Source organism: Monodon monoceros, unplaced genomic scaffold, assembly GCF_005190385.1.
Source record: "Monodon monoceros isolate NGI ecotype Baffin Bay Population unplaced genomic scaffold, NGI_Narwhal_1 Super_Scaffold_4, whole genome shotgun sequence".
Classification (NCBI taxonomy): domain Eukaryota; kingdom Metazoa; phylum Chordata; class Mammalia; order Artiodactyla; family Monodontidae; genus Monodon; species Monodon monoceros.
In genome coordinates, this window is record NW_021703781.1 from 63138828 (window position 1) to 63158945 (window position 20118).

At 36.0% G+C, this 20118-nt stretch overlaps 1 protein-coding gene across 1 annotated transcript in view; it reads left to right on the forward strand.

Annotated features, from left to right (window-relative positions):
• The first annotated feature begins 219 nt into the window (after positions 1 to 219).
• SMC3 (structural maintenance of chromosomes 3) overlaps positions 220 to 20118 on the forward strand; it is a 32235-nt gene continuing 12336 nt past the window's right edge. The window contains exons 1-15 of the mRNA XM_029201012.1: positions 220 to 339; positions 1326 to 1401; positions 6651 to 6689; positions 8189 to 8256; positions 10139 to 10210; positions 10587 to 10666; positions 10938 to 11016; positions 12421 to 12538; positions 13512 to 13687; positions 14261 to 14341; positions 14570 to 14734; positions 15060 to 15181; positions 16660 to 16873; positions 19206 to 19309; positions 19488 to 19587. Coding sequence (XP_029056845.1) covers positions 325 to 339; positions 1326 to 1401; positions 6651 to 6689; positions 8189 to 8256; positions 10139 to 10210; positions 10587 to 10666; positions 10938 to 11016; positions 12421 to 12538; positions 13512 to 13687; positions 14261 to 14341; positions 14570 to 14734; positions 15060 to 15181; positions 16660 to 16873; positions 19206 to 19309; positions 19488 to 19587 — 1509 coding nt within the window. The 5' untranslated portion in view covers positions 220 to 324. The remainder of the gene's footprint in view (positions 340 to 1325; positions 1402 to 6650; positions 6690 to 8188; positions 8257 to 10138; positions 10211 to 10586; positions 10667 to 10937; positions 11017 to 12420; positions 12539 to 13511; positions 13688 to 14260; positions 14342 to 14569; positions 14735 to 15059; positions 15182 to 16659; positions 16874 to 19205; positions 19310 to 19487; positions 19588 to 20118) is intronic.

Sequence of the window (20118 nt, forward strand, 5' to 3'; positions counted from 1 at the left end):
AAGCTTCCGACTAATTCTCAGGAAAAACTCATTTAAAAATTGAGGAATCAAGTGAAATTCACCTAAAGACATTGAAGAAGGGCTCCTTCTTCCAAAAAGAAAGAGCAGATCTGACTTTGATTCCCCCTACGCTCCTTGGGGGCTGCGAGGGTGGTTCCGTCCGAGGCGGGGACTCCGCCTCCTTGGGCGCCGCCATTTTGTTTGGCTAGAGGGAAGAGAGCGGCGCTTTGGGGGGAGGGGTGTCCTAGGCGCCTCACCTGATCCTGCTGCCGAGTCGTTGGTTCTCTCGCGGGAGGCCTTCTCCCCGGCTCGGGGCGAGGAACCATGTACATAAAGCAGGTGAGGCCTGTGCGTCCCTCCCACCCTTCACGGGCCCGTGAGGACCGCTCCTTGAGGCGGGGGTGTCGCTTCTCCCCGCAGGGTGGGCGCGGGGCTGGACTGGGACTGGGTGGGAGGGGTGCGGCCCTGGCCTGCAAGCGCGGGGGCCGCGGAGAATTGGGGCGACGCTTTGCAGCCCAGGCCTCTCCACAGGGCGCTCGCCTGAGGGAGGCGGGTTCTTGGGGAGAGGGGTGGAGGGGTCGGCGGGGCGGGGCCCTTTGGAGGGAGCCGGGCCTTCCCGGGAGGGTGAGAAGCGGCCGTGTGCTGCGGGACCGGCTAGCCCCCCGTGGGCCTTTTGCGTGGGATGTGTGGAGAGAGAGTCTCTCCGGCTCCGGGGACGCCCCTGAGGCCCAAGCTGGGGTGTCTCCAGAATTAACCGGAGAAGTGAAAGGGCTCCTCGTTCCTGCTGAATGTGTAGCGCCGCCTCATTCCGTTGTTACTTCTGTCAGAATGGTCTTCCCGCGCTGGAGTCCACCCCAAAGATGAGCCCCTTCACAGTCTTTACGAGAAGTGTCTCTGCTGGAGGTGTTGGACTCCAGGCAGTCCTGTCCTGGAACGGCGGCCCTTTTTGGCCCGAGTGTGTGACTGACAGGGGCGCCCAGGAAAGCTGGGCCGGTCTGCATACTTGATAGACTTTTAGACGGCCCTCTGAGGGTTAGCGTTCCAACGAACCGTATACAGGGTGCTTGATTTTGAGAGCTCCCTAACAGGTTACTAATTATAACTCTTAAAAAAGCAACAGTGGCAATGGTTACTGATAAACGGGCTGTTTAGAAGTTTTTTTAAATCACTTTCCAAAATGAGTTTTTCTTCTAGGACATGGAAGCTTTTCTGTCTTGCGTTAAATGAGAAACCAGAACGGGAAGGAGTGCAGAAGGAAAATGTTAGCTTAGAAGTTATTTCTTTTGGGGTGTGTTCTGAAAAAAAATCTCTCTTTTATTCATTAGGTTATTATCCAGGGTTTTCGAAGTTATAGAGATCAAACAATTGTAGATCCCTTCAGTTCAAAACATAATGTTATTGGTAAGTGTTCATGGTTTACTAGATCAGATTTATGTCTCTACAGCCGTTTAAATCCTACCTGTGTTTAGGCTTAAGGAGACAGGAATTGTCTCTGAATATTACATAAATATATGTGTATTCTTTTCTGTATGCAATTACTTTTCTGTTTTTTATCTGCACTAATGAAATTGCTTCCTTTATACGGCTAAGATACTTGAATAAGACAATCATAAATTACTCATTTTTATTTGGTAGCCTCGTATGTGTATGTTTTGACAGATTTAAGTTTATAGTGAATGACACTAAATTTAGCGTTTCAGCTCTTCTTGGTATGTCATTTTCTAGTTAAAGTGGACACTATTGCCTTATTTCAAAAGTGGCCATTCTTTTTTCACAAATTAGATTGTTCTCAGATTTTTTTTAATTTCCTATTCTAATGTCTAAGGACAGACTACACAGGTTGGTGGGAAGAGCATAAACTTTGAATTGTAACAGAATGGGGTTCAAATCCCAATTCTGCCATGTATTCTTCAAACTTGACTTCCTGAGCTGCTTAGTTTTCTCATTTGCAAAGTGGAAATAATGATATACATCTCATGGGGCTGTTGGGAAGATTAAATGAGAAGGCAGTTGTGTGAGGACAAGGGGCTAATGGTGATTGCCTTTCAATATAATAGTTAATCTATAGGTTCTTCAGATGATAAGGTTCCATTTTGCTCGTACAGACAGCAAAAGTGTTTTCTGACACTGCTGAGTTTTTAAAGGATAGGTGAAATGAGTGCTTCTAGACACCAAAAAAGCAAAGATTGCTATTGACATAGATTTCTGCTACAGTGTCCTCACAGAGTTTATTGGCATGCTAGTCGGCTTGGTCTACCATAACAAAATATCGTAGACTAGGTGGCTCAAACGACAGGGATTTATTTTTTCACTGCTCTGTAGGCCTCCCTCTCAGTCATGCTCACAGGACCTTCTTTGTTAGAGCCTCTCCCTCACCCTCTTACAAGAGCACTGATCCCACCATAAAGGCCCCACACTCCTAACCTCACATTAATTACCTTCCAAAGACCCCCTTCTCCAAAAAGCTTCACATAGGGGGGTTAGGGCTTCAGCATATGAATTGGGTGGGGCAGGGACACAATTCAGTCCATAGCATGGGTGAGGTGAGATTCATAGAGAAATCAGCAAAGAGTGAACAATGAATACTGATGTTCCCAGAGAAACTTGGAGAATCGTACTTTATTTTGAAATAAATGAATATATAATACAATTTAAAAATTGAGGGCAAGGAAAACACCTGCTCTTGGTACATCAATTGCAACTTTGTAGTTGGGAATAAAGAAAACATACTTTTCCCTCTGCCTTGCCTACTGGAGAATCATTAATTGAATTGGTGTGCCATAAGGGTAGCTTGATTGTACTAGAGTTTTACTTACATTTTGATTATAAGTGCCTTCTGATTTTCGTCAATAAAAAAATCTTTAGAAACGGAGAAAAATGAATAATCACTAGATTTATATTATTTCCTTAACTTACAAATTAAAAGTGGATAAATATCTTAATATGTCAGTTGTATACAGTTGTCCCTTGGTATCCTGAATGCTTGTATAAAACTTGTTATAAAATCTTAGTGTTTTTGCATATAACCTAAGCATATCTCTAGATTACTTATAATACAATGTAAATGCTATGTAAATAGTTGTAAATACAATATACCTGCTGTGTAAATAGTTGCCAGCTTGTGGCAAATTCCAGTTTTGCTTTTTGGAACTTTCTGGAAAGCTCCCCTACCGCCCCCACCTGGAATATTTTCATTCCGCAGTTGGTTAAATCCCCAGGTGTGAAGCACAGGGATTTGGGATTTGGAGGACTGACTGTAATTTTATAAATGAACTGTAAAATAATGGCCATTATTACTTAGAATGATTAAATTATATCTTTAGGGCCTATCAAGTATTTTTGTTTTAGCTATTATCAGACAGCTGTTTTACTGCTTTGGTTGCAACATTAAGATTGTTAATAGTCACAGTTAGAAAGGACATTATCTAAAAGTTCTTTCGTTTTAACTGAAAAAACATAATATGCCTTTGTTTAACATATTTTAAAAATAGGTCCCTTAATCATATAAGAAAGACCAAAAATAGTATACAGTGAGATTGTTCCTAAAAATATCTTTTGAAAGCTTACCACTTTGATTGTTTAATGATTTTGACCCTTAAAAAAACACAAGATTTGAAGGCAGATACCTCATGTGCTGATACTTGAATGTTTGATGTTTAAGTGCAAGAACCATAAACCTTTTTAAGTTTACCTTTTTCCTGGCCTTCTAACAAAAGAAATATACGTGAAGTTATAGAACATAAAGAGCATAAAAGCTAAAAGGAAAAAATTTAAACTGTAATCCTTCTCCCCAGAGCTAGCTTGTGGTTTCCTGGAAAACGGAGCCCGAGGCCTGCTTAGCTGCTAAGACTTTAATGGGAGGGAGCAGTCTGAGGGCAAGGGGTTGTGGGGGGTAGTGGTCATAGCTTTATAAAGAAGATACACCTGGTTTGCGGTCACATTGGATAACTTACAGACAGACTTTGTAAACCCACCACACCTTGGAAAGCTCAGGTGGGAGAGGTATGGAGAAGGTTTTATGTGCTGGCTTCTGTCTCTCTTTGGTCAAAGTTTACCACATAGGGCATTGATTCCCCCCCCCCCCCCACACACACACTGTGCTTTTGGATTGTGTTACTCTGGGGACTAACCCCCCTGGAGTGGTTGGGGAACTGCAACCTCCTTTGGGTTTTCACAGATCTGAATGCATCCCCAGGGTAGGCAGAAACAACCTGAGGTGTTGGGAGACTAGCCTTTCTATTGACAGGCAGCCAAGGCCTGGGTTAGGGCAGGTGAATCTGGGGACACACATAAACTGGGTCTATCTCAATACCCCTTCAGTTTTTGTGTACATATATATAAGTACGCCTTTTTAAATAAAAATTGGTTTGTAGTAATCTTTTGGTAATCTTTTTTTTCTCCTTCAGAATAAACTGAAATATCTTTCCCTATCATTAAGTATTCAACATCCTTAAAATTGCTATGTAGCATTCCACTGTGTGGGTAGGAGCAATTCTTAGGGAAATTATAAATTTTTCAGTTATTTATGAATGGATTATGGTTTGAACTATTTCTGTAATTTTTTAATGATAAATTACCTTTTAAAACTTTTATTTAGTGATAATTTCAAATTTACAGAAAAGTTGCATAAATAAAAACAGTACAGAGACACTACTTGTGTATCCTTTACCCAAATCTACTGTTTTGGGTTTTTTTTTAATGTATTTATTTTCGGCTGCATTGGGTCTTCGTTGCTGCGCATGGGCTTTTTCTCTAGTTGCTGTGAGCGGGGGCTACTCTTCGTTGTGGTGCACTGGCTTCTCACTGCAGTGGCTTCTCTTGTTGTGGGGCACGGGCTCTAGGTGCGCGGGCTTCAGTACTTGTGGCGCACAGGCTTAGTTGCTCCGCGGTATGTGGGATCTTCCCAGACCAGGGCTCAAACCCATGTCTCCTGCATTGGAAGGCAAATTCTTAACCACTGCACCACCAGGGAAGTCCCCCAAATCTACTGTTAACATCTCCCCACTTGCTTTATCATTTGCACTCGCTCTCACACTTATTTTTCCTTAGAGTAAGTTATGTACATCATGGTTCTTTACCTGTGACTTCAATGTGTACTTTCTAAGAATAGGGATATTACTTATATAATCACAGTGTAACTATCAATGTCAGTAAATTTAACATCAGTACAATAATGTTATTTTATTTTCTAGCTATGTTGACTGACCCAGAAATTTTCTTTGTAGCATTTTTCCCCCTCTAGTACAGGATTTAATTTAGGATCAGGCGTTGCATTTAGTTGTCATGCCTCTTTAGTCTCATTTAATCTGGATAATTTCCACAGCCCTCCTTTGTCTTTTATAATGTTATTTTTGAAAAATATTACATAAATGATGTGTCCTTTTCAGGGTATTCCACCTGGAGGCACATGATATCCATCTACTTCTTATTGATGATGATAATTTTGATCACTGAGTAGAGATTCTGTCCAATTTTTCCACTGTATAGTTAGTGTTTTCTCCCTTGCAACTAATATGGAGATGGGGAGAGACTTTTGGACTATGCACATATTGTGCTCCTTATCAAAATTCCCCCTTAGATTTAGCATTCATTGATAATTCTTGCCTTTATTCTGATGGTTACAGAATGATGATGTTCCATTTCCAGCACTCCTTTCACATTTACCACTTGGTATTCTACTGTAATCAAACATCTTCACTCCTTAGCTATATATTTATCTTTTTATTATCAGTATGGACTCATGGATTATTCCCGCCCACCGCTGCCCCAGCACTAATTTATAATTCATCTAATTATTTTGGTGCTCAGATTGTCCTAGATTTAGCTAATAGAAGCCCCCTTCAGGCTGGCCTCTGTGTCTGTTATATGCCTTTTTTTTTTTTTTTTTAAAGCACTTCATTACTTTCTGATTTCTTTAGAATTTATCTTGGATTAAAGGTGATGACTTTGGGGCTAATTTGTTCAGGATATTGGTCAAGATTGAGAGAGAGAGTGGCATAGTTATTCATGACTCTTAACAATGAAAATTTTGTTAAACAAAAGAAGTTCAAATGAATTCATTAAATCTAAAACATTTGATATCCTTTTATGTATAGAATTGCTTATTTCTGAACTCAGGTAGTAAAAAAAATAAAGTGCCTCATAGTTGTCTATATTTTTGTGATTCTAAGAACTATACATGATGTATAGGGCTGATCAGAAACTGTTCAACATGGAAATGGTTTGAAAATTTTAAATGATTGTTTAAGTATTTTAAATTTTTAGCATTATGTGAATCTTTAAATTGTTAAAAATATTTTATTATATACAATTAAATAGAATTACATGTCCATTGTAATGATTATAAATCATGAAAACCAGGTAGTATATTTAGTTATTCCTGTTAATTTTAAAGTATTGGGAAAGAGCAAAAAAATAAACAATGAAATAAATTCCTTTAAGAAAAAAATTATCTGAAGACTATGCAAAAATTGCACTCATCTGGTAATTAAAGCTGTTTTGTTTATTGATTTGTTGTTCACTGTTCTGTTGTACTTAATTTCAGTTTTTAAGATGTTATGTTAGAAAATTGGATTTTATATTTTTTGAATACTTTCTATAAAGTTTTATTGTTTTTTATACAAAATAACATGGACTTTTTGATTTTGTAGTGGGCAGAAATGGATCTGGAAAAAGTAACTTTTTTTATGGTAGGTATTGTTTTTTGAATTCTAAACATAGTAAGACCTCGGTATCTTATGGTAGTTTATCTGAGGTTATGTCTGCATGAAACACAAGAAATACTTCTTCAAATGAGGTTGCAATTTAATGTAGAGGGTTTAGAGTATAAGAATCTGAGCTCTACTCTAGTGATTAGCCATGTGAGACTGAGCAAAACAGTTAACTTCTCAAAGTACTCTTTCAGTTTAAAAACAGAGATATTTGCCCTGCCTACCTTAGATGGGTCGTGAGAATCAAATGAGATATTATGTATGGAAGTGCTTTCTGAACTTGAGTGCTGTATATAAATGTTGTAAATGCAGAGAGAGAGATTCAAAGAATGTAAGTGCAGTAGAATAGTTAATATTGTTATGGAAAATGGCTTATCTGTTTCATCTAAATCAATTATTTTAATAAAAGATGGAGGGGTGTAAAAAACTAGACTCAACAAAGACAGTTGTTGTCAGAAGATAGTAAGTAGAGCTTTAAAAACTATCTCTAAATATAAAATGCGTTTAAGCATAGTAATGCCTCTGTTAAATTCTTTGGGGAGAAAAAATATTTTAACAGATTTGGACTGTACAAGGAGTAGATTGAAAAAATTTTGAACCTCTTAGTAGTGCTTGAGGAAAAGGAGGGTGTGGTAATAGCAAAGGTTCTATCCCTTGTTTACTTATAAAGCTAAAGGGTACTCTTTACCCCATCAGTGGTTGTAATTTGGGGATGGTGAGAAGAGTAGGATTGGAGTGGAAGTATTAATATTTCCTGATCTCCAGGGGGGATGAGGGCAGTTTGAACCTGTCCCCTCCAAGGTGATTATAAAAGAAAACCAATCCCCACCTCCACCCCCAGCATACACATTAATATATACATACTCCCTCTTTTAGAGTGTCAAAGCTCTCTTGGGTGGACTGGGAATAGAACAGTTGAGTAAAGAGTTCCATTTCTAGGAGAGGGTGGTCCAGTTAGGCATCCTATGGAAGCAGGAATGGCTCCTTACAGAAGACAAAGGGTAAGTAAGTACTGCAGTAGAAAGTGGAAATCTGAAACACTTCCTACTTAGTGCTATTTATTTTGAAAAAGTATGCAATTAAGGATATTATAGGAATATATCCTATTTTGTTAAATATTTTAATTTATATTATTTATATGTAGTGGATAAAAGCAACTATAGCTTGAAACCTAACCATGTATACTTTGATCAAGAAGTACACCTTAGTTCTACTTGTCCGTGTATCAGTGTTTTTATTTTCTTACCTTAAATATTTCAGTGAAAACTTAATGTTTTTCTAATATCATCATTTCCTAGCTGATTAGTCTGAAGTACAGGCAAATTTTCTGCATTCCTTTTGTCTATATGAAACAGGTAATCTACTTTATCTGCATTGTTCATTACCTGATATACTGTATTCTGTGAAGGTATGGGAAATTATGACTAAGGCATAAATCCTTTTTTAGATCCTATTAATAGTTGTTTTTGTATTTCTAGCAATTCAGTTTGTTCTCAGTGATGAGTTTAGCCATCTTCGTCCGGAACAGAGATTGGCTTTGTTACATGTGAGTGAGACTGCTTTATGGATATTAAATACTTCTAAAAATACATTGTCAATTCTGGTAAACAAAATTATTTTTTCAAGTTTCAGATCCTTTGTGAACATGGCACAGTGTGTCTCTTACGTATGTTGTTCTGCTGTGAAATTTAGCTTACTATATTAATGCAGGATAAAGGCATAAATTTTATAGAATGGTAAGAAAATTGTGTGAGTTCCCTATGGATGGATATGCCTTCCATATAAATATAAATTCTTTATTAGGAGTATGGCCTGGTAACGGTCTGGAAGCAGGTTTGCTGAGAAAGAAGAAAGTTAGGTTGGGGATTAGAAACTTTGAGACTCAGAATCAGAAGTTAATTGTGGGGACTTCCCTGGTGGTCCAGTGGTTAAGACTCCGCACTCCCAGTGAAGGGGGCCCAGGTTTGATCCCTGCTCAGGGAACTAAGATCCCACATGCTGCAGCAACTGAGCCCGCGCACTCTAGAGCCCATGCGCCACAACCAAGACCCAGTGTAGCCTACATAAATAGTAAATAAATAAGTTAATTGGGAGCATAGAAAAGCAACCATTACAAACTAAACAACATAAAGTTACTTTTAGCCATATTTATACTTAACTGGTAACATCATTTGGTAACAACGGTAACATCCAATATGAAAGACAGTATATAGTAATGAAAATTGTTAGAATTTTTCTTTAGATAATTATGAATAATAAACTAATTTTAGGATAAGAAAGTATAAAAGGCTATGATAAAATGATGTAACTTTATTTATTTACTTACGTACTTATGTACTTACTTACACTGGGTCTTTGTTGCGGCATGCAGGATCTTCATTGCAGCACGCGGGATCTAGTTCCCTGACCATGTATCGAACCTGGGCCCCCTGCACTGGGAGCGCAGAGCCTTAGCTACTGGACCACCAGGGAAGTCCCTGTCTTGTTTAAATATGGCTTATAATTAATTTTAAGACCAGAAAGCGAGATTCTTCAATATATCTCCACAGTATCTCTCAGACTTAAAGTTCTTTTTCTAACCATTATAGTTTTCTCCGCCTCACTCTTTTGTTTGTTTGTTTGTTTTTTTTTGGCTGCGCCGTGTGGCTTGCAGGATCTTAGTTCCCCAACCAAGGATTGAACCAGGGCCATGTAGTGAAAGCACCAAGTGCTAACCACTGGACTGCCAGGAAATTCCCTCCCCCACCTCTTACATTTGAATTTTTAGTCTAGTAATCAGGATTGATTCCCTATAGAAAAATCTCTCTTTAGGTTTCTCAGATTAGCATTAAAAGAATAATTTCTTTAGGTATCATTCTTCATTGTATTGAACTACTACATAATAGCAGTTTTCACAATCTAGACATTATCTGGGCTTGGTATGTAAGTAGTTGGGTCACAAATCGGTCTGAATGTGACCCATATGTTAAATGCATATGTTTTCATAGCAGATTTAAAACTATATAGAATATCTCAAATGTTTAAAAAGACAGTTTTTATCATGTGACTTGTTAGGGCTCCTTTCTAGCATTAAGGTGAATCTATAAGAGAGAAGCCTCAAAGTGTTTTATATTTTAGCAAATAGGTAAAATTGGGTGGCTTTGGGGTCTTATGCTCTAATGAGGTGATATGCAGAACAAGACCTATGTAAATCTAACTTTGACATCTCTTGCATAGTTCTCATTTTTAAAATTCAGAATCAGAAGCTGTTCGGTTGAGTTTTATTATCCTAATCCAGTGTTTGCTGCTTGGGCAAGAGGGGTGTATATTAGTCTGATAGAAATATTTCTCCATTGAATCAGGCTTGTTACCATGCACTAAACTTTAAATGTATTTAAAGAATATGAAAATCCCACTTATGCAACATACTAATTTTTCTCATGTTTTAGGAGGGTACGGGACCTCGTGTTATTTCTGCTTTTGTGGAGATTATTTTTGACAATTCAGACAACCGGTTGCCAGTGAGTAACTGCTTTTTCTTTTCATTAGTAACGTTGAGAATTTTATTGATGCAACTAACTTTTTTCATGCTTTGAAACACTTATTTATAGTTGTACTTAGGCTTTTATAATTTAGTTCATACTAAAAAAACTACAGCTTACATACTAATTTTGTCTTAAAGTTGTAATGAATATTCTGGTAAACAAATGGGAATGTGCAGGCCATTGTGAAAAAATGTCTTTGTCATCGTATTGAGTATTCGTGGCATATCTTTAGTGAGATGATTGAAGTTTCAAAATAATTGCTATGGTGAGGGACTCTGAAATGACCTTATTAACTATAAAGTTTCCACTTTTACTATTAGATTTAACTTTGGGCTTTTCCTTTTTTTCTTAGATCGACAAAGAGGAAGTTTCACTTAGAAGAGTTATTGGTGCCAAAAAGGATCAGTATTTCTTAGACAAGAAAATGGTCACGTAAGCATTTTTCTTTACGTTTGTAATTTCTATACAAAAGACTAAAAGTATTCTTTTACTTGCCTCATATATGGTACTTTTGCCTCATGTTCAACAAATCACAATTTAGAGCATAAACATAAGTATCAGAAGATTCTCTGAGGCTGATAGAACAGAAGGGTTAAATGACTGTTCTGTACTCCTTCATGCACCTTAACTCAGGAGTTAGTGTACTCTTTGTGCTTATAGTTGGATTGTTATGTATTTGAAATTTTTAATTGTTTATCAACAGGAAAAATGATGTGATGAATCTCCTTGAAAGTGCTGGTTTTTCTCGAAGCAATCCTTATTATATTGTTAAACAAGGAAAGGTAAGAAATAGTATCTTTTTAAGTGGAATTTGTTTTCTGAGTATATTCATTGAATGATGAATTTGATTTCATTCTAGTGGTTAAGTTGGAGTGAAAATAGACCTTATTGTCTTCTGTTTTCATTGATTTATTTTGCACTGAAGTTTGTATTACCTTTTCTGTGGCCATAAATTTATGTACAAAATAGATCCATTGCATAGTGGGATAAAAGCATTTCAGTAGAATTATTTAAGTGGATCTTATTTTCTTGGTGATCTGTATCATTTACCAAGGTGCACTGTACTGGAAGACATTTTTGGTTTGTAGAAGTTACAATCATATTTAAGAATGTTGTAGAAACTTTATAAAAATCACATTTGAAAAAAGTTACTCTCTGAAATTAATACTGTCTCTGTTAGTATATCAGAGTTAAAATGCTAGAATGCTTAAATTACCAGAAATCTACCATAGTGCTACATATTATTTTCCCTTAATACAATTTATATTCTTTATAGTTTTTAGGAGTTACATACTTTATCTGATTGTTCTACTGTTTCCTCGTATGTTTTGACTATATATATCTAAAATAATTTCTTTTTCTTAGAACATACCTGCAGTGTCCTAATAGCTTTCTGTTGTGCTATATTGAACTAGGGGAAAATCCTTTTAAAATGTCCACTTCTTATTTCATGTTGGAGGCTTTTTTAGGTATGTGTTGGAAAGTTAGCATTCAGAAGAAGTGATTAGAAAGAATATGGAGTTTCACTTTAAGAGCAAGAGTTTGAAAAGACTGTCTTTATAAGAGAAATTTCTTTAAAAGGAGGCTGGGGACTTCCCTGGCGGTCCAATGGTTAAGACTTCGCCTTCCAACTCAGGAGGTGCAGGTTCAGTCCCTGGTTGGGGAGCTAAGATCCCACATGCCTTGGGGCCAAAAAGCAAAACAGAAAACAGAAGCAATATTGTAACAAATTCAATAAAGACTTTAAAAATTGTCCACATCAAAAAAAACTTTAAAAAATAAAATAAAAGGAGGCTGATTTGAAAGCCGTTATCTGAGTCTTCCCTGCACACATGCAACATAGTAGGTCCCTTTACATCATTTCAATTTTTGCTCATATGTCATTTCATATAAGCCATCTATGTCTGCCTCTTTTACAAGAGCATTACTGTCACTCCAACTCTTTATGCTGTATTTTCTTATTTTGTTTTGTTTTTCTGCATAGCAATTATAATGTAATGGTATGCATACTTCCTGGTTTTTTTCCACTAGAAAGTAGGTTCCTCGAGGGCAAGACCTTTTCTGTTCATTGCTATTTTCCCAGTGCGAACCCATACTTAAAGCTTAGCATGTGAATAACTTTCAAGGTAGAGCTCTTAAAGAGCATTCTGTAGCTCTGTAAATAATTATTTTTCTAAAACTTTTAGATCAACCAGATGGCAACAGCACCAGATTCTCAGAGACTAAAACTATTAAGAGAAGTAGCTGGTACTAGAGTGTATGATGAACGAAAAGAAGAAAGCATCTCTTTAATGAAGGAAACAGGTAAAATAAATATGATTCTACATTATTCTTTTTGTTGTGAATTACTTTTTCATTGTGTTATAATACTTGAGAGGAGTTATCTATTCTCAGAAGTGTATTGTGTGATAATTTGCCTATATACTGAATGGAGAAAAAATTAGTTTCAGGAAGTTTAAGGTTTGAGAGTTCCAATAATTTGTCTCTTTGAATAAAGAGTTGTTACTGTGAGATAATAGTGCTTTTCTAGGTCACCTACTTTGTGCCTCTAATGTCCTTTTTATTATTAGTGAGGATAATAATGTATGTATTCCTCAAAAAAAAAATTGCTGGAATATCAGTTGGCATTAGGCTTTAAGTTGTTCAGGAGCAAGTAAATATGAAATTTTGAACTTCAGTCTTCCTTAGTACATTTATTATGGAAACCCTACTTTGCTTTTCAAGTGCTGTGCCCTCTCATGGCTTAGAGTCAGACAGTTTTGGGTTCAAAATCTTACTAATAATTACCTGATATTGTGACTTTAGACTTGACCTCCCTGGTCCATAACTTTCCCATCTTGTGAAATCCTTTTTTATAGTTTGTAGTGGTGAGTAGAGGAGCAAAGTATCACCATGATTGGAATATAGTTGGTATTCAATATATGGTAGCTATAGATAATGCTGTTGTAAGAATTGAGAATCAGTGACACCAGTGATGTTAAGTACGTTTTTTTTTTTAATGTCATGGGAAGGCACACTGGCTTTTAAAGGAAGTTTAAACAGAGGCCTTTACCACATGTAATATAAGAATCAGTGTCACCATGTGTTTATTCTCTGATGCTTTTCATAATAAAGCATTTTAATGGCAATTTTAGCATCTTGGATTTGGTTACCACATAATATCGAAGAAATAATGCTAACGTTCTTAAGATTAAGTTTAACTCATGGTATATTTGAGAATTGATGTTACATAAAAATTTTATTGAACTCCTTCACCCCTCTCCCATTTATTTTTAAGAGGGCAAACGGGAAAAAATCAATGAGTTGTTAAAATACATTGAAGAGAGATTACATACCTTAGAGGAAGAAAAGGAAGAACTAGCTCAGTATCAGAAGTGGGATAAGATGAGACGAGCCCTGGAATACACCATTTACAATCAGGAACTTAACGAGACTCGTGCTAAACTTGATGAGGTAAAATACTTTGCCACTTCAGTTTAATTTTATTTTTACGAATATATTAAACTCATTCTATATTTATACTTTTCAATGATTTTTAAACACAAACTTCAAAATTTTAAAACCTCTTAGCGAATTCATTACTCAGCAAATTTACACTATCAGTTTACTCCAAGGAAAATGCCTAGACTCACATAGTCCTTGCTGTAGTTGTATCTGAAATATAATTAGGTGGCGATGTCAGGCAGACCAGGATGAGAGGAAGCCACCTTTAAAGTTTCATGAATTTTTTTCCTGGCTTTTTAAGGTGTAATTTGTAATTAATATTGCTGACATTTTGTACAAAAATTTGTTTTAGGTAATGCTGAAAACTACAGGCATTTTCTTTTTAAAACCACTACAGTTATTTTTGGAAAAAAATTTTTAAGTGAATGTTTATTTTAACAGATATTTAAAAATTTTGCTAAAAATACTTAGCAGATATTAAAAAATTCAGCAGATATTTTAAAATTTAGCAGATATTTTAAAATTTTAAATACTGAACAAATTCGAAACGAGTTAGAAATCATAGCTTGGTTTTTTTTCCAGCTTTCTGCTAAGCGAGAGACTAGTGGAGAAAAATCCAGGCAATTAAGAGACGCCCAGCAGGATGCAAGAGATAAAATGGAGGTAAGGTTATAAACCAGGTTTAGTCATATTTTTGACCACAGTAAACTTTTTGTACCAAAATTATAGAATGGTAACTTCAGGTGGGGTGTCACCGAGATTGAGTATTGGAAAGACAGTAGTACTGAAAGTTTAAATGAAAGAAAAAGAAGAGACAAATCAGTGGTGTCCTGATTTTGCTGTTGCATTTCTAGTTGTCTAACTTGTTTCTATTTGATACTTTTTGAGTAGGATATTGAGCGCCAAGTTAGAGAACTGAAAACAAAAATTTCAGCTATGAAAGAAGAAAAGGAGCAGCTCAGTGCTGAAAGACAAGAACAAATTAAGCAGAGGACTAAGTTGGAGCTTAAAGCCAAGGATTTACAAGATGAATTGGCAGGCAATAGTGAACAGAGGGTGAGTTAAAGTGCTAAAAATGAAAGATATAAATGTTCAGGTGAGTGGGAACTGCAGAGGACAGTCCTTTCTGTGGCACAGGTGCTTGAATTTTTGTAAAAGATTTGGCACATTAAAATAATTTGCATTCAAGTTGCAACTGAGTACTATCTTTGTTACTTACATTTAAAAGTTAGTTTTGTGTTGCAGGATCAGTTTAAAAATTAGTTTTGTGTTGCGTGATCAGTCTCATGCATTTTTTTCATGAGAAAATATTTTATGCTAGACTTATAAATTAAACAACAGTTTTTAAACAGATTGCATTTTTACTTATCTTCGTTTACAGAAACGCTTATTAAAAGAAAGGCAGAAGCTGCTTGAAAAAATAGAAGAAAAGCAGAAAGAACTGGCAGAAACAGAACCTAAATTCAACAGTGTAAAAGAAAAAGAAGAGCGAGGAATTGCTAGGTCTGGGATTTTTTTCACCAACAATTCTAATTCTCTACATTGTTCCTCTCTAGAACCTTATTAAATAGTTATGGGTTAAGAAGGTACAGTAAATAAGGGCAAAAGTTAAATGTCCATTTCAAAGTAATAGGCAGTGTCGGCCAAGCATTATTGTATGCTTATTGCCTATTCAAAAGCCCTAGGAGAGCCACAGTATCACCACTGTAAATTTGACAAACTTGAGGCTCTGGGGGTGTTCAATAACTTGCCCAAGATAACATAGCTAAATGTTGGGCATTTAAAAACATGCATGATGATTGTTCTTTTTTTACCCAAATTGTATCCCGCTGTGTGTTCATTCTCCCACTTTATGTCGTTTTAACATCTAGACATTTTAATATCTATCCGTAGATTTGGACTTGCCAACGTTTGCTGATTTCACAATTTAGTACATTACCATGTTTTTATGCCACTTATGCTCATTTTAATGAATTGCCTTTTGATATCTTGTGTCCATTTTTTTCTGATTTTTTTTGTCGGCTTTTAAAAATAATTTATTTTATCCTACTTATTTTTGGCTATGTTGTGTCTTTGTTGCTCTGCACGGGCTTTCTCTAGTTGTGGCGAGCGGGGGCTACTCTTCGTTGCAGTGCGCGGGCTTCTCATTGCGGTGGCTTCTCTTGTTGTGGAGCACGGGCTCTAGGCGCGCGGGCTCAGTAGTTGTGGCTCATGGGCTCTAGAGCACAGGCTCACTAGTTCTGGTGCATGGGCTTAGTTGCTCCGTGGCATGTGGGATCTTCCCAGACCAGAGCTCGAACCCGTGTCCCCTGCATTGGCAGGCGGATTCTTAACCACTGTGCCACCAGGGAAGCCCCTTTTTTCTGATTTTTTTTCTTACGTTTTATAGGGTTGTTTTATGTTATCTGGGCATTAATATTTGTTCTGTATGTTGTAAGTGTTTTCTCTTGCCTTTTAATCTTCATAGTGTCTTTTATTGTAAGGAGTTGAAAATGTTCAAATAGTTAAGTATAGTTGGAGCATTTTTGAAAATTCCTGAGATATGAGGTACTAGATTTGTGTAGGTTTACTGATTAACCCAGACCTGGAATGACCTTAAATCCTTAGGGGATGGGCTGTTTTACCTGACTGTAACTGTGATTTTGCAGTTAAATTAATGTTATATAGAACTAGTCCCAGGAGCTCCATTAGATAACAGTTGCTTTTTATACTTAATTCCTTCTTTTTTTTTTTTTTTCTTTTTTTACCACACCATGCGGCTTGTGGGATCTTAATTCCCAGACCAGGTATCAAACCCAGGCCCTCAGCAGTGAGAGAGCAAAGTCCTAACCACTGGATTGCCAGGGAATTCCCTTTAATTCCTTCTTTTATGGAATTATAGAAATGGTTATTGTCTCTGTGTACTCTTGAGGTATCTATTGCAATTAAACTTGGTTATTTCCTGTTGTCCTTTTCAAACCATTCTCTTCTATCTTGTGTAGATTGGCCCAAGCTACGCAGGAAAGAACGGATCTTTATGCAAAGCAGGGTCGAGGAAGCCAGTTTACATCAAAAGAAGAAAGGGATAAGTGGATTAAAAAGGAACTCAAGTCTTTAGATCAGGCTATTAATGACAAGAAAAGACAGATTGCTGCTATACATAAGGATTTGGAGGACACTGAGGCAAATAAAGAGAAAAATCTGGAGCAGTATAATGTAAGAATTTTCATAGCTGCTTTGTGAAATCTTTCAGAAGAGTGTGAACATGTGCAGTTTCATCTATTTCTTTAAGTTTTATTTGTAAATGGTTTATCTTAAAATATACAAGACCAGATACTTAATTAGGCAAGACCAGCACAATTTAATATGATACATATGGTAGTTCTCTTTTTCGAAGAAGAGTTTTTACATGTCAGTGAGTGTCCGTATAGATTGAAGGTATTTTAAAATATATTTTTATGACTTGGTAATAATGTACCTGAACTCTACCCTTAACTAAAACATCACTTTATAGTAACTTAAAATTTTTCCATTTTTATATTCTAATGTAATTTTCTGTCAATGTAATAACTTACTGCAGAATGTATATATATTTTGTTAAAGCATTGGTGATTTTATAACATTTTCTATTTGTTTCTATTTTATAACATTTTCATTTACTATGCATGTTTAGTTAGCATTTTCTTAAAAAGTGAAGTAGAAGATAAAATCATTACTTTCAGAACAAGAAAGATCTTACATTATTTAAAATTAGAAAGGGAGAAAAATTCTTTAAGTGATATGTGTGGATATATATAGATGATTGGAAGTGATGAGAAGGGAGTGTGTAGGACAGGTGTAGGGTGAGGAGAATATATATATACATGCCCAGAAGGAACCTTCTTACCCCATGAGATCTGTACCAGTTGGTATGGTTGGTTTATCAAAAAAAGCCACTAAAAGCATAAAATCTTAAATGTATATACTTATGTATATTTTATGTATGATATTTATATGTATTTTTTACACATATATAAATGTACATATTTATAAGTATTTAATTTTAAATAGATAAATATATGCGTATGTACCAATCTTTATTTTTCAGACTTTTTTTTTAAGAGTAGCTTTGGGTTCACAGCAAAATTGAGAGGAAGGTATAGAGATTTCTTATATGCCCCCGCCCCCACACATGTATAGCCTCCTTATCAACCTCCTCCAGCAGAGTGTGTACCAGTCTTTTGATGTAGAGCCCAAGGTATTTCTTATGAATATGAGTAGTGATTGGAGTTCCTAGGGGACTTTCATGTTATGAACCACACATGTAAATACAGTTCTCCTTGAAGTTGGATGAGAACAGAATTCGGGTTTCAGTATAAGATCATATATCGCATTTAGTTGTCATGTTTCTGTTATCTCCTTTAATCTGGATCAGTTCCTCAGTCTTTTTGACTTTGCGACTTGACATTTTGAATTACTGATATAAAGTGCACAGAATCTATTAACTTATGTATTATATATTAAATAATTATTTTCCCTAGTCTTTTAGAGTTGATTTGCCCATTTAATCCAATTTTTAGTGACTCACCTTTGAGTTTGTCCAAAACTAAATCAGTTTTTTTAAAGAAACAACTCTTCCTTTTACTCATATCATCAGTTTATCTAATATTTAATGTAATCGGTTACCCCAAAACAAAAACATAGTAGAAAGCAAACAGAACTGACTCTGTAACCATAAACAACTCAACTGGTAGGAAAAGTGACCAGGAGTAATAGACAGCCTACTGGCCTTGAGAGTCCAGCGTACTTTGGGCTTTGTTCAGGATATTTTACGGAGGGAATGGAAAACACAGGTTGATTGAGGTAGTCAGTTATTTGGGAATTTGTTAGTATAGTTTCAGCTACGATAGCTACAGTCCTGTCTTGAAATAAAGAAAAGGCATTTTGTCTTGAGTTCATGGAAATATCGACCTCAACAGATGCCCTTTTGAAAAAGTTTAGTGATAAACCAAGATTTTCCAGTGAGAGGTTTTATTCATTCTTTCTCAAGCTTGAAGTTATTTTTCAGTATTTCAGCCACACTTAAGTGTATCAAAATGACCACTTGTGAGGGTGAACTCTGTGCTTTATAATGGGTAGAGATGATTTTACAGTGCTAATTAATTGTACAAAACAGCCTTTTTGCTTCTTAGTCTGTTCCTACATCTCTTATGTTCTAGTGTATGTTTAGAGGGGGAAGTATGAAAAGTATGCACTGCAGTGTTTTGAGAATTTATTAATGTATTCTTTCTTTTAAAATTCTAGGGTGTGTATTATAGAAGTAGTAAGGACATTAATGAACAAATTAATTGTTTTGATATATGTGTATGCCTGTTAAACCATCACCACAATTAATATAACAAGCCTGTTCATCACCCCAAAATGTTTCCCATACCCCTTGGTAATTCCTCCCTCCCTCCTTTCCTGTCCTCCCCCTCCATCCCCTGGTAACAACTGATCTGCTTTCTGTCCCTATGGATTCATTTGTATGGAATTGGATTTTAAATTTGAATTATTTTTATTTCCATAGAAACTGGATCAGGATCTTAATGAAGTCAAAGCTCGAGTTGAAGAACTGGACAGAAAATACTATGAAGTAAAAAATAAGAAAGATGAATTACAAAGTGAAAGAAAGTTAGTATAGCCTAAAATACGTCTTAATATTTTTGAGTAATGTAATTACTGGCTGTTAAACAGTCTTTTAAGTTATAAATTAACTGTTGAAGTTTAATTTCAGTATTTATTCAAATTTGTATGCTATTAGAATATTAATATTTTTAGAATTAAAGACAGTCTAATTTTTATTGATTAGTTACTTGTGGAGAGAGGAGAATGCAGAACAGCAAGCACTTGCTGCTAAAAGAGAAGATCTTGAAAAGAAACAGCAACTTCTTAGAGCTGCAACAGGAAAGGTGGGCAGGTTCTTTCATTACCTCAGTTTGCATTGTCAGTTATTATTGCACAAGAATTTATTAGCTTTCAAGAGTAGAGGGCAAATTACTTGTCTTATAAATACGAAAGAATGGGTATCATTTAAGCACCCATGCTATTAAAGATAGCACTTTTGATTTTTAGATGGCGAGTCCATTTTTAATGTTGCTGTCATAGAACAGAATCCATGATATAAAGTATTGCACGTAGTTGGCATATTTCAAGGGAGCGACCTGTTTTTGGAGAGAGTGTTTAATCTCTGGTATATTTTTTATTTTTTTAAATTTTTATTGGAGTATAGTTGATTTACAATGTTGTGTTAGTTTCAGGTGTACAGCACAGTGAGTCAGTTATATATATACATATATCCAGTCTTTTTTTAGATTCTTTTCACATATAGGCCATTACAGAGTATTGAGTAGAGTTCCCTGTGCTATACAGTATGTCCTTATTAGTTACCTATTTTATATATAATAGTGTGTATATGTCAATCCCATTCTCCCAATTTGGTA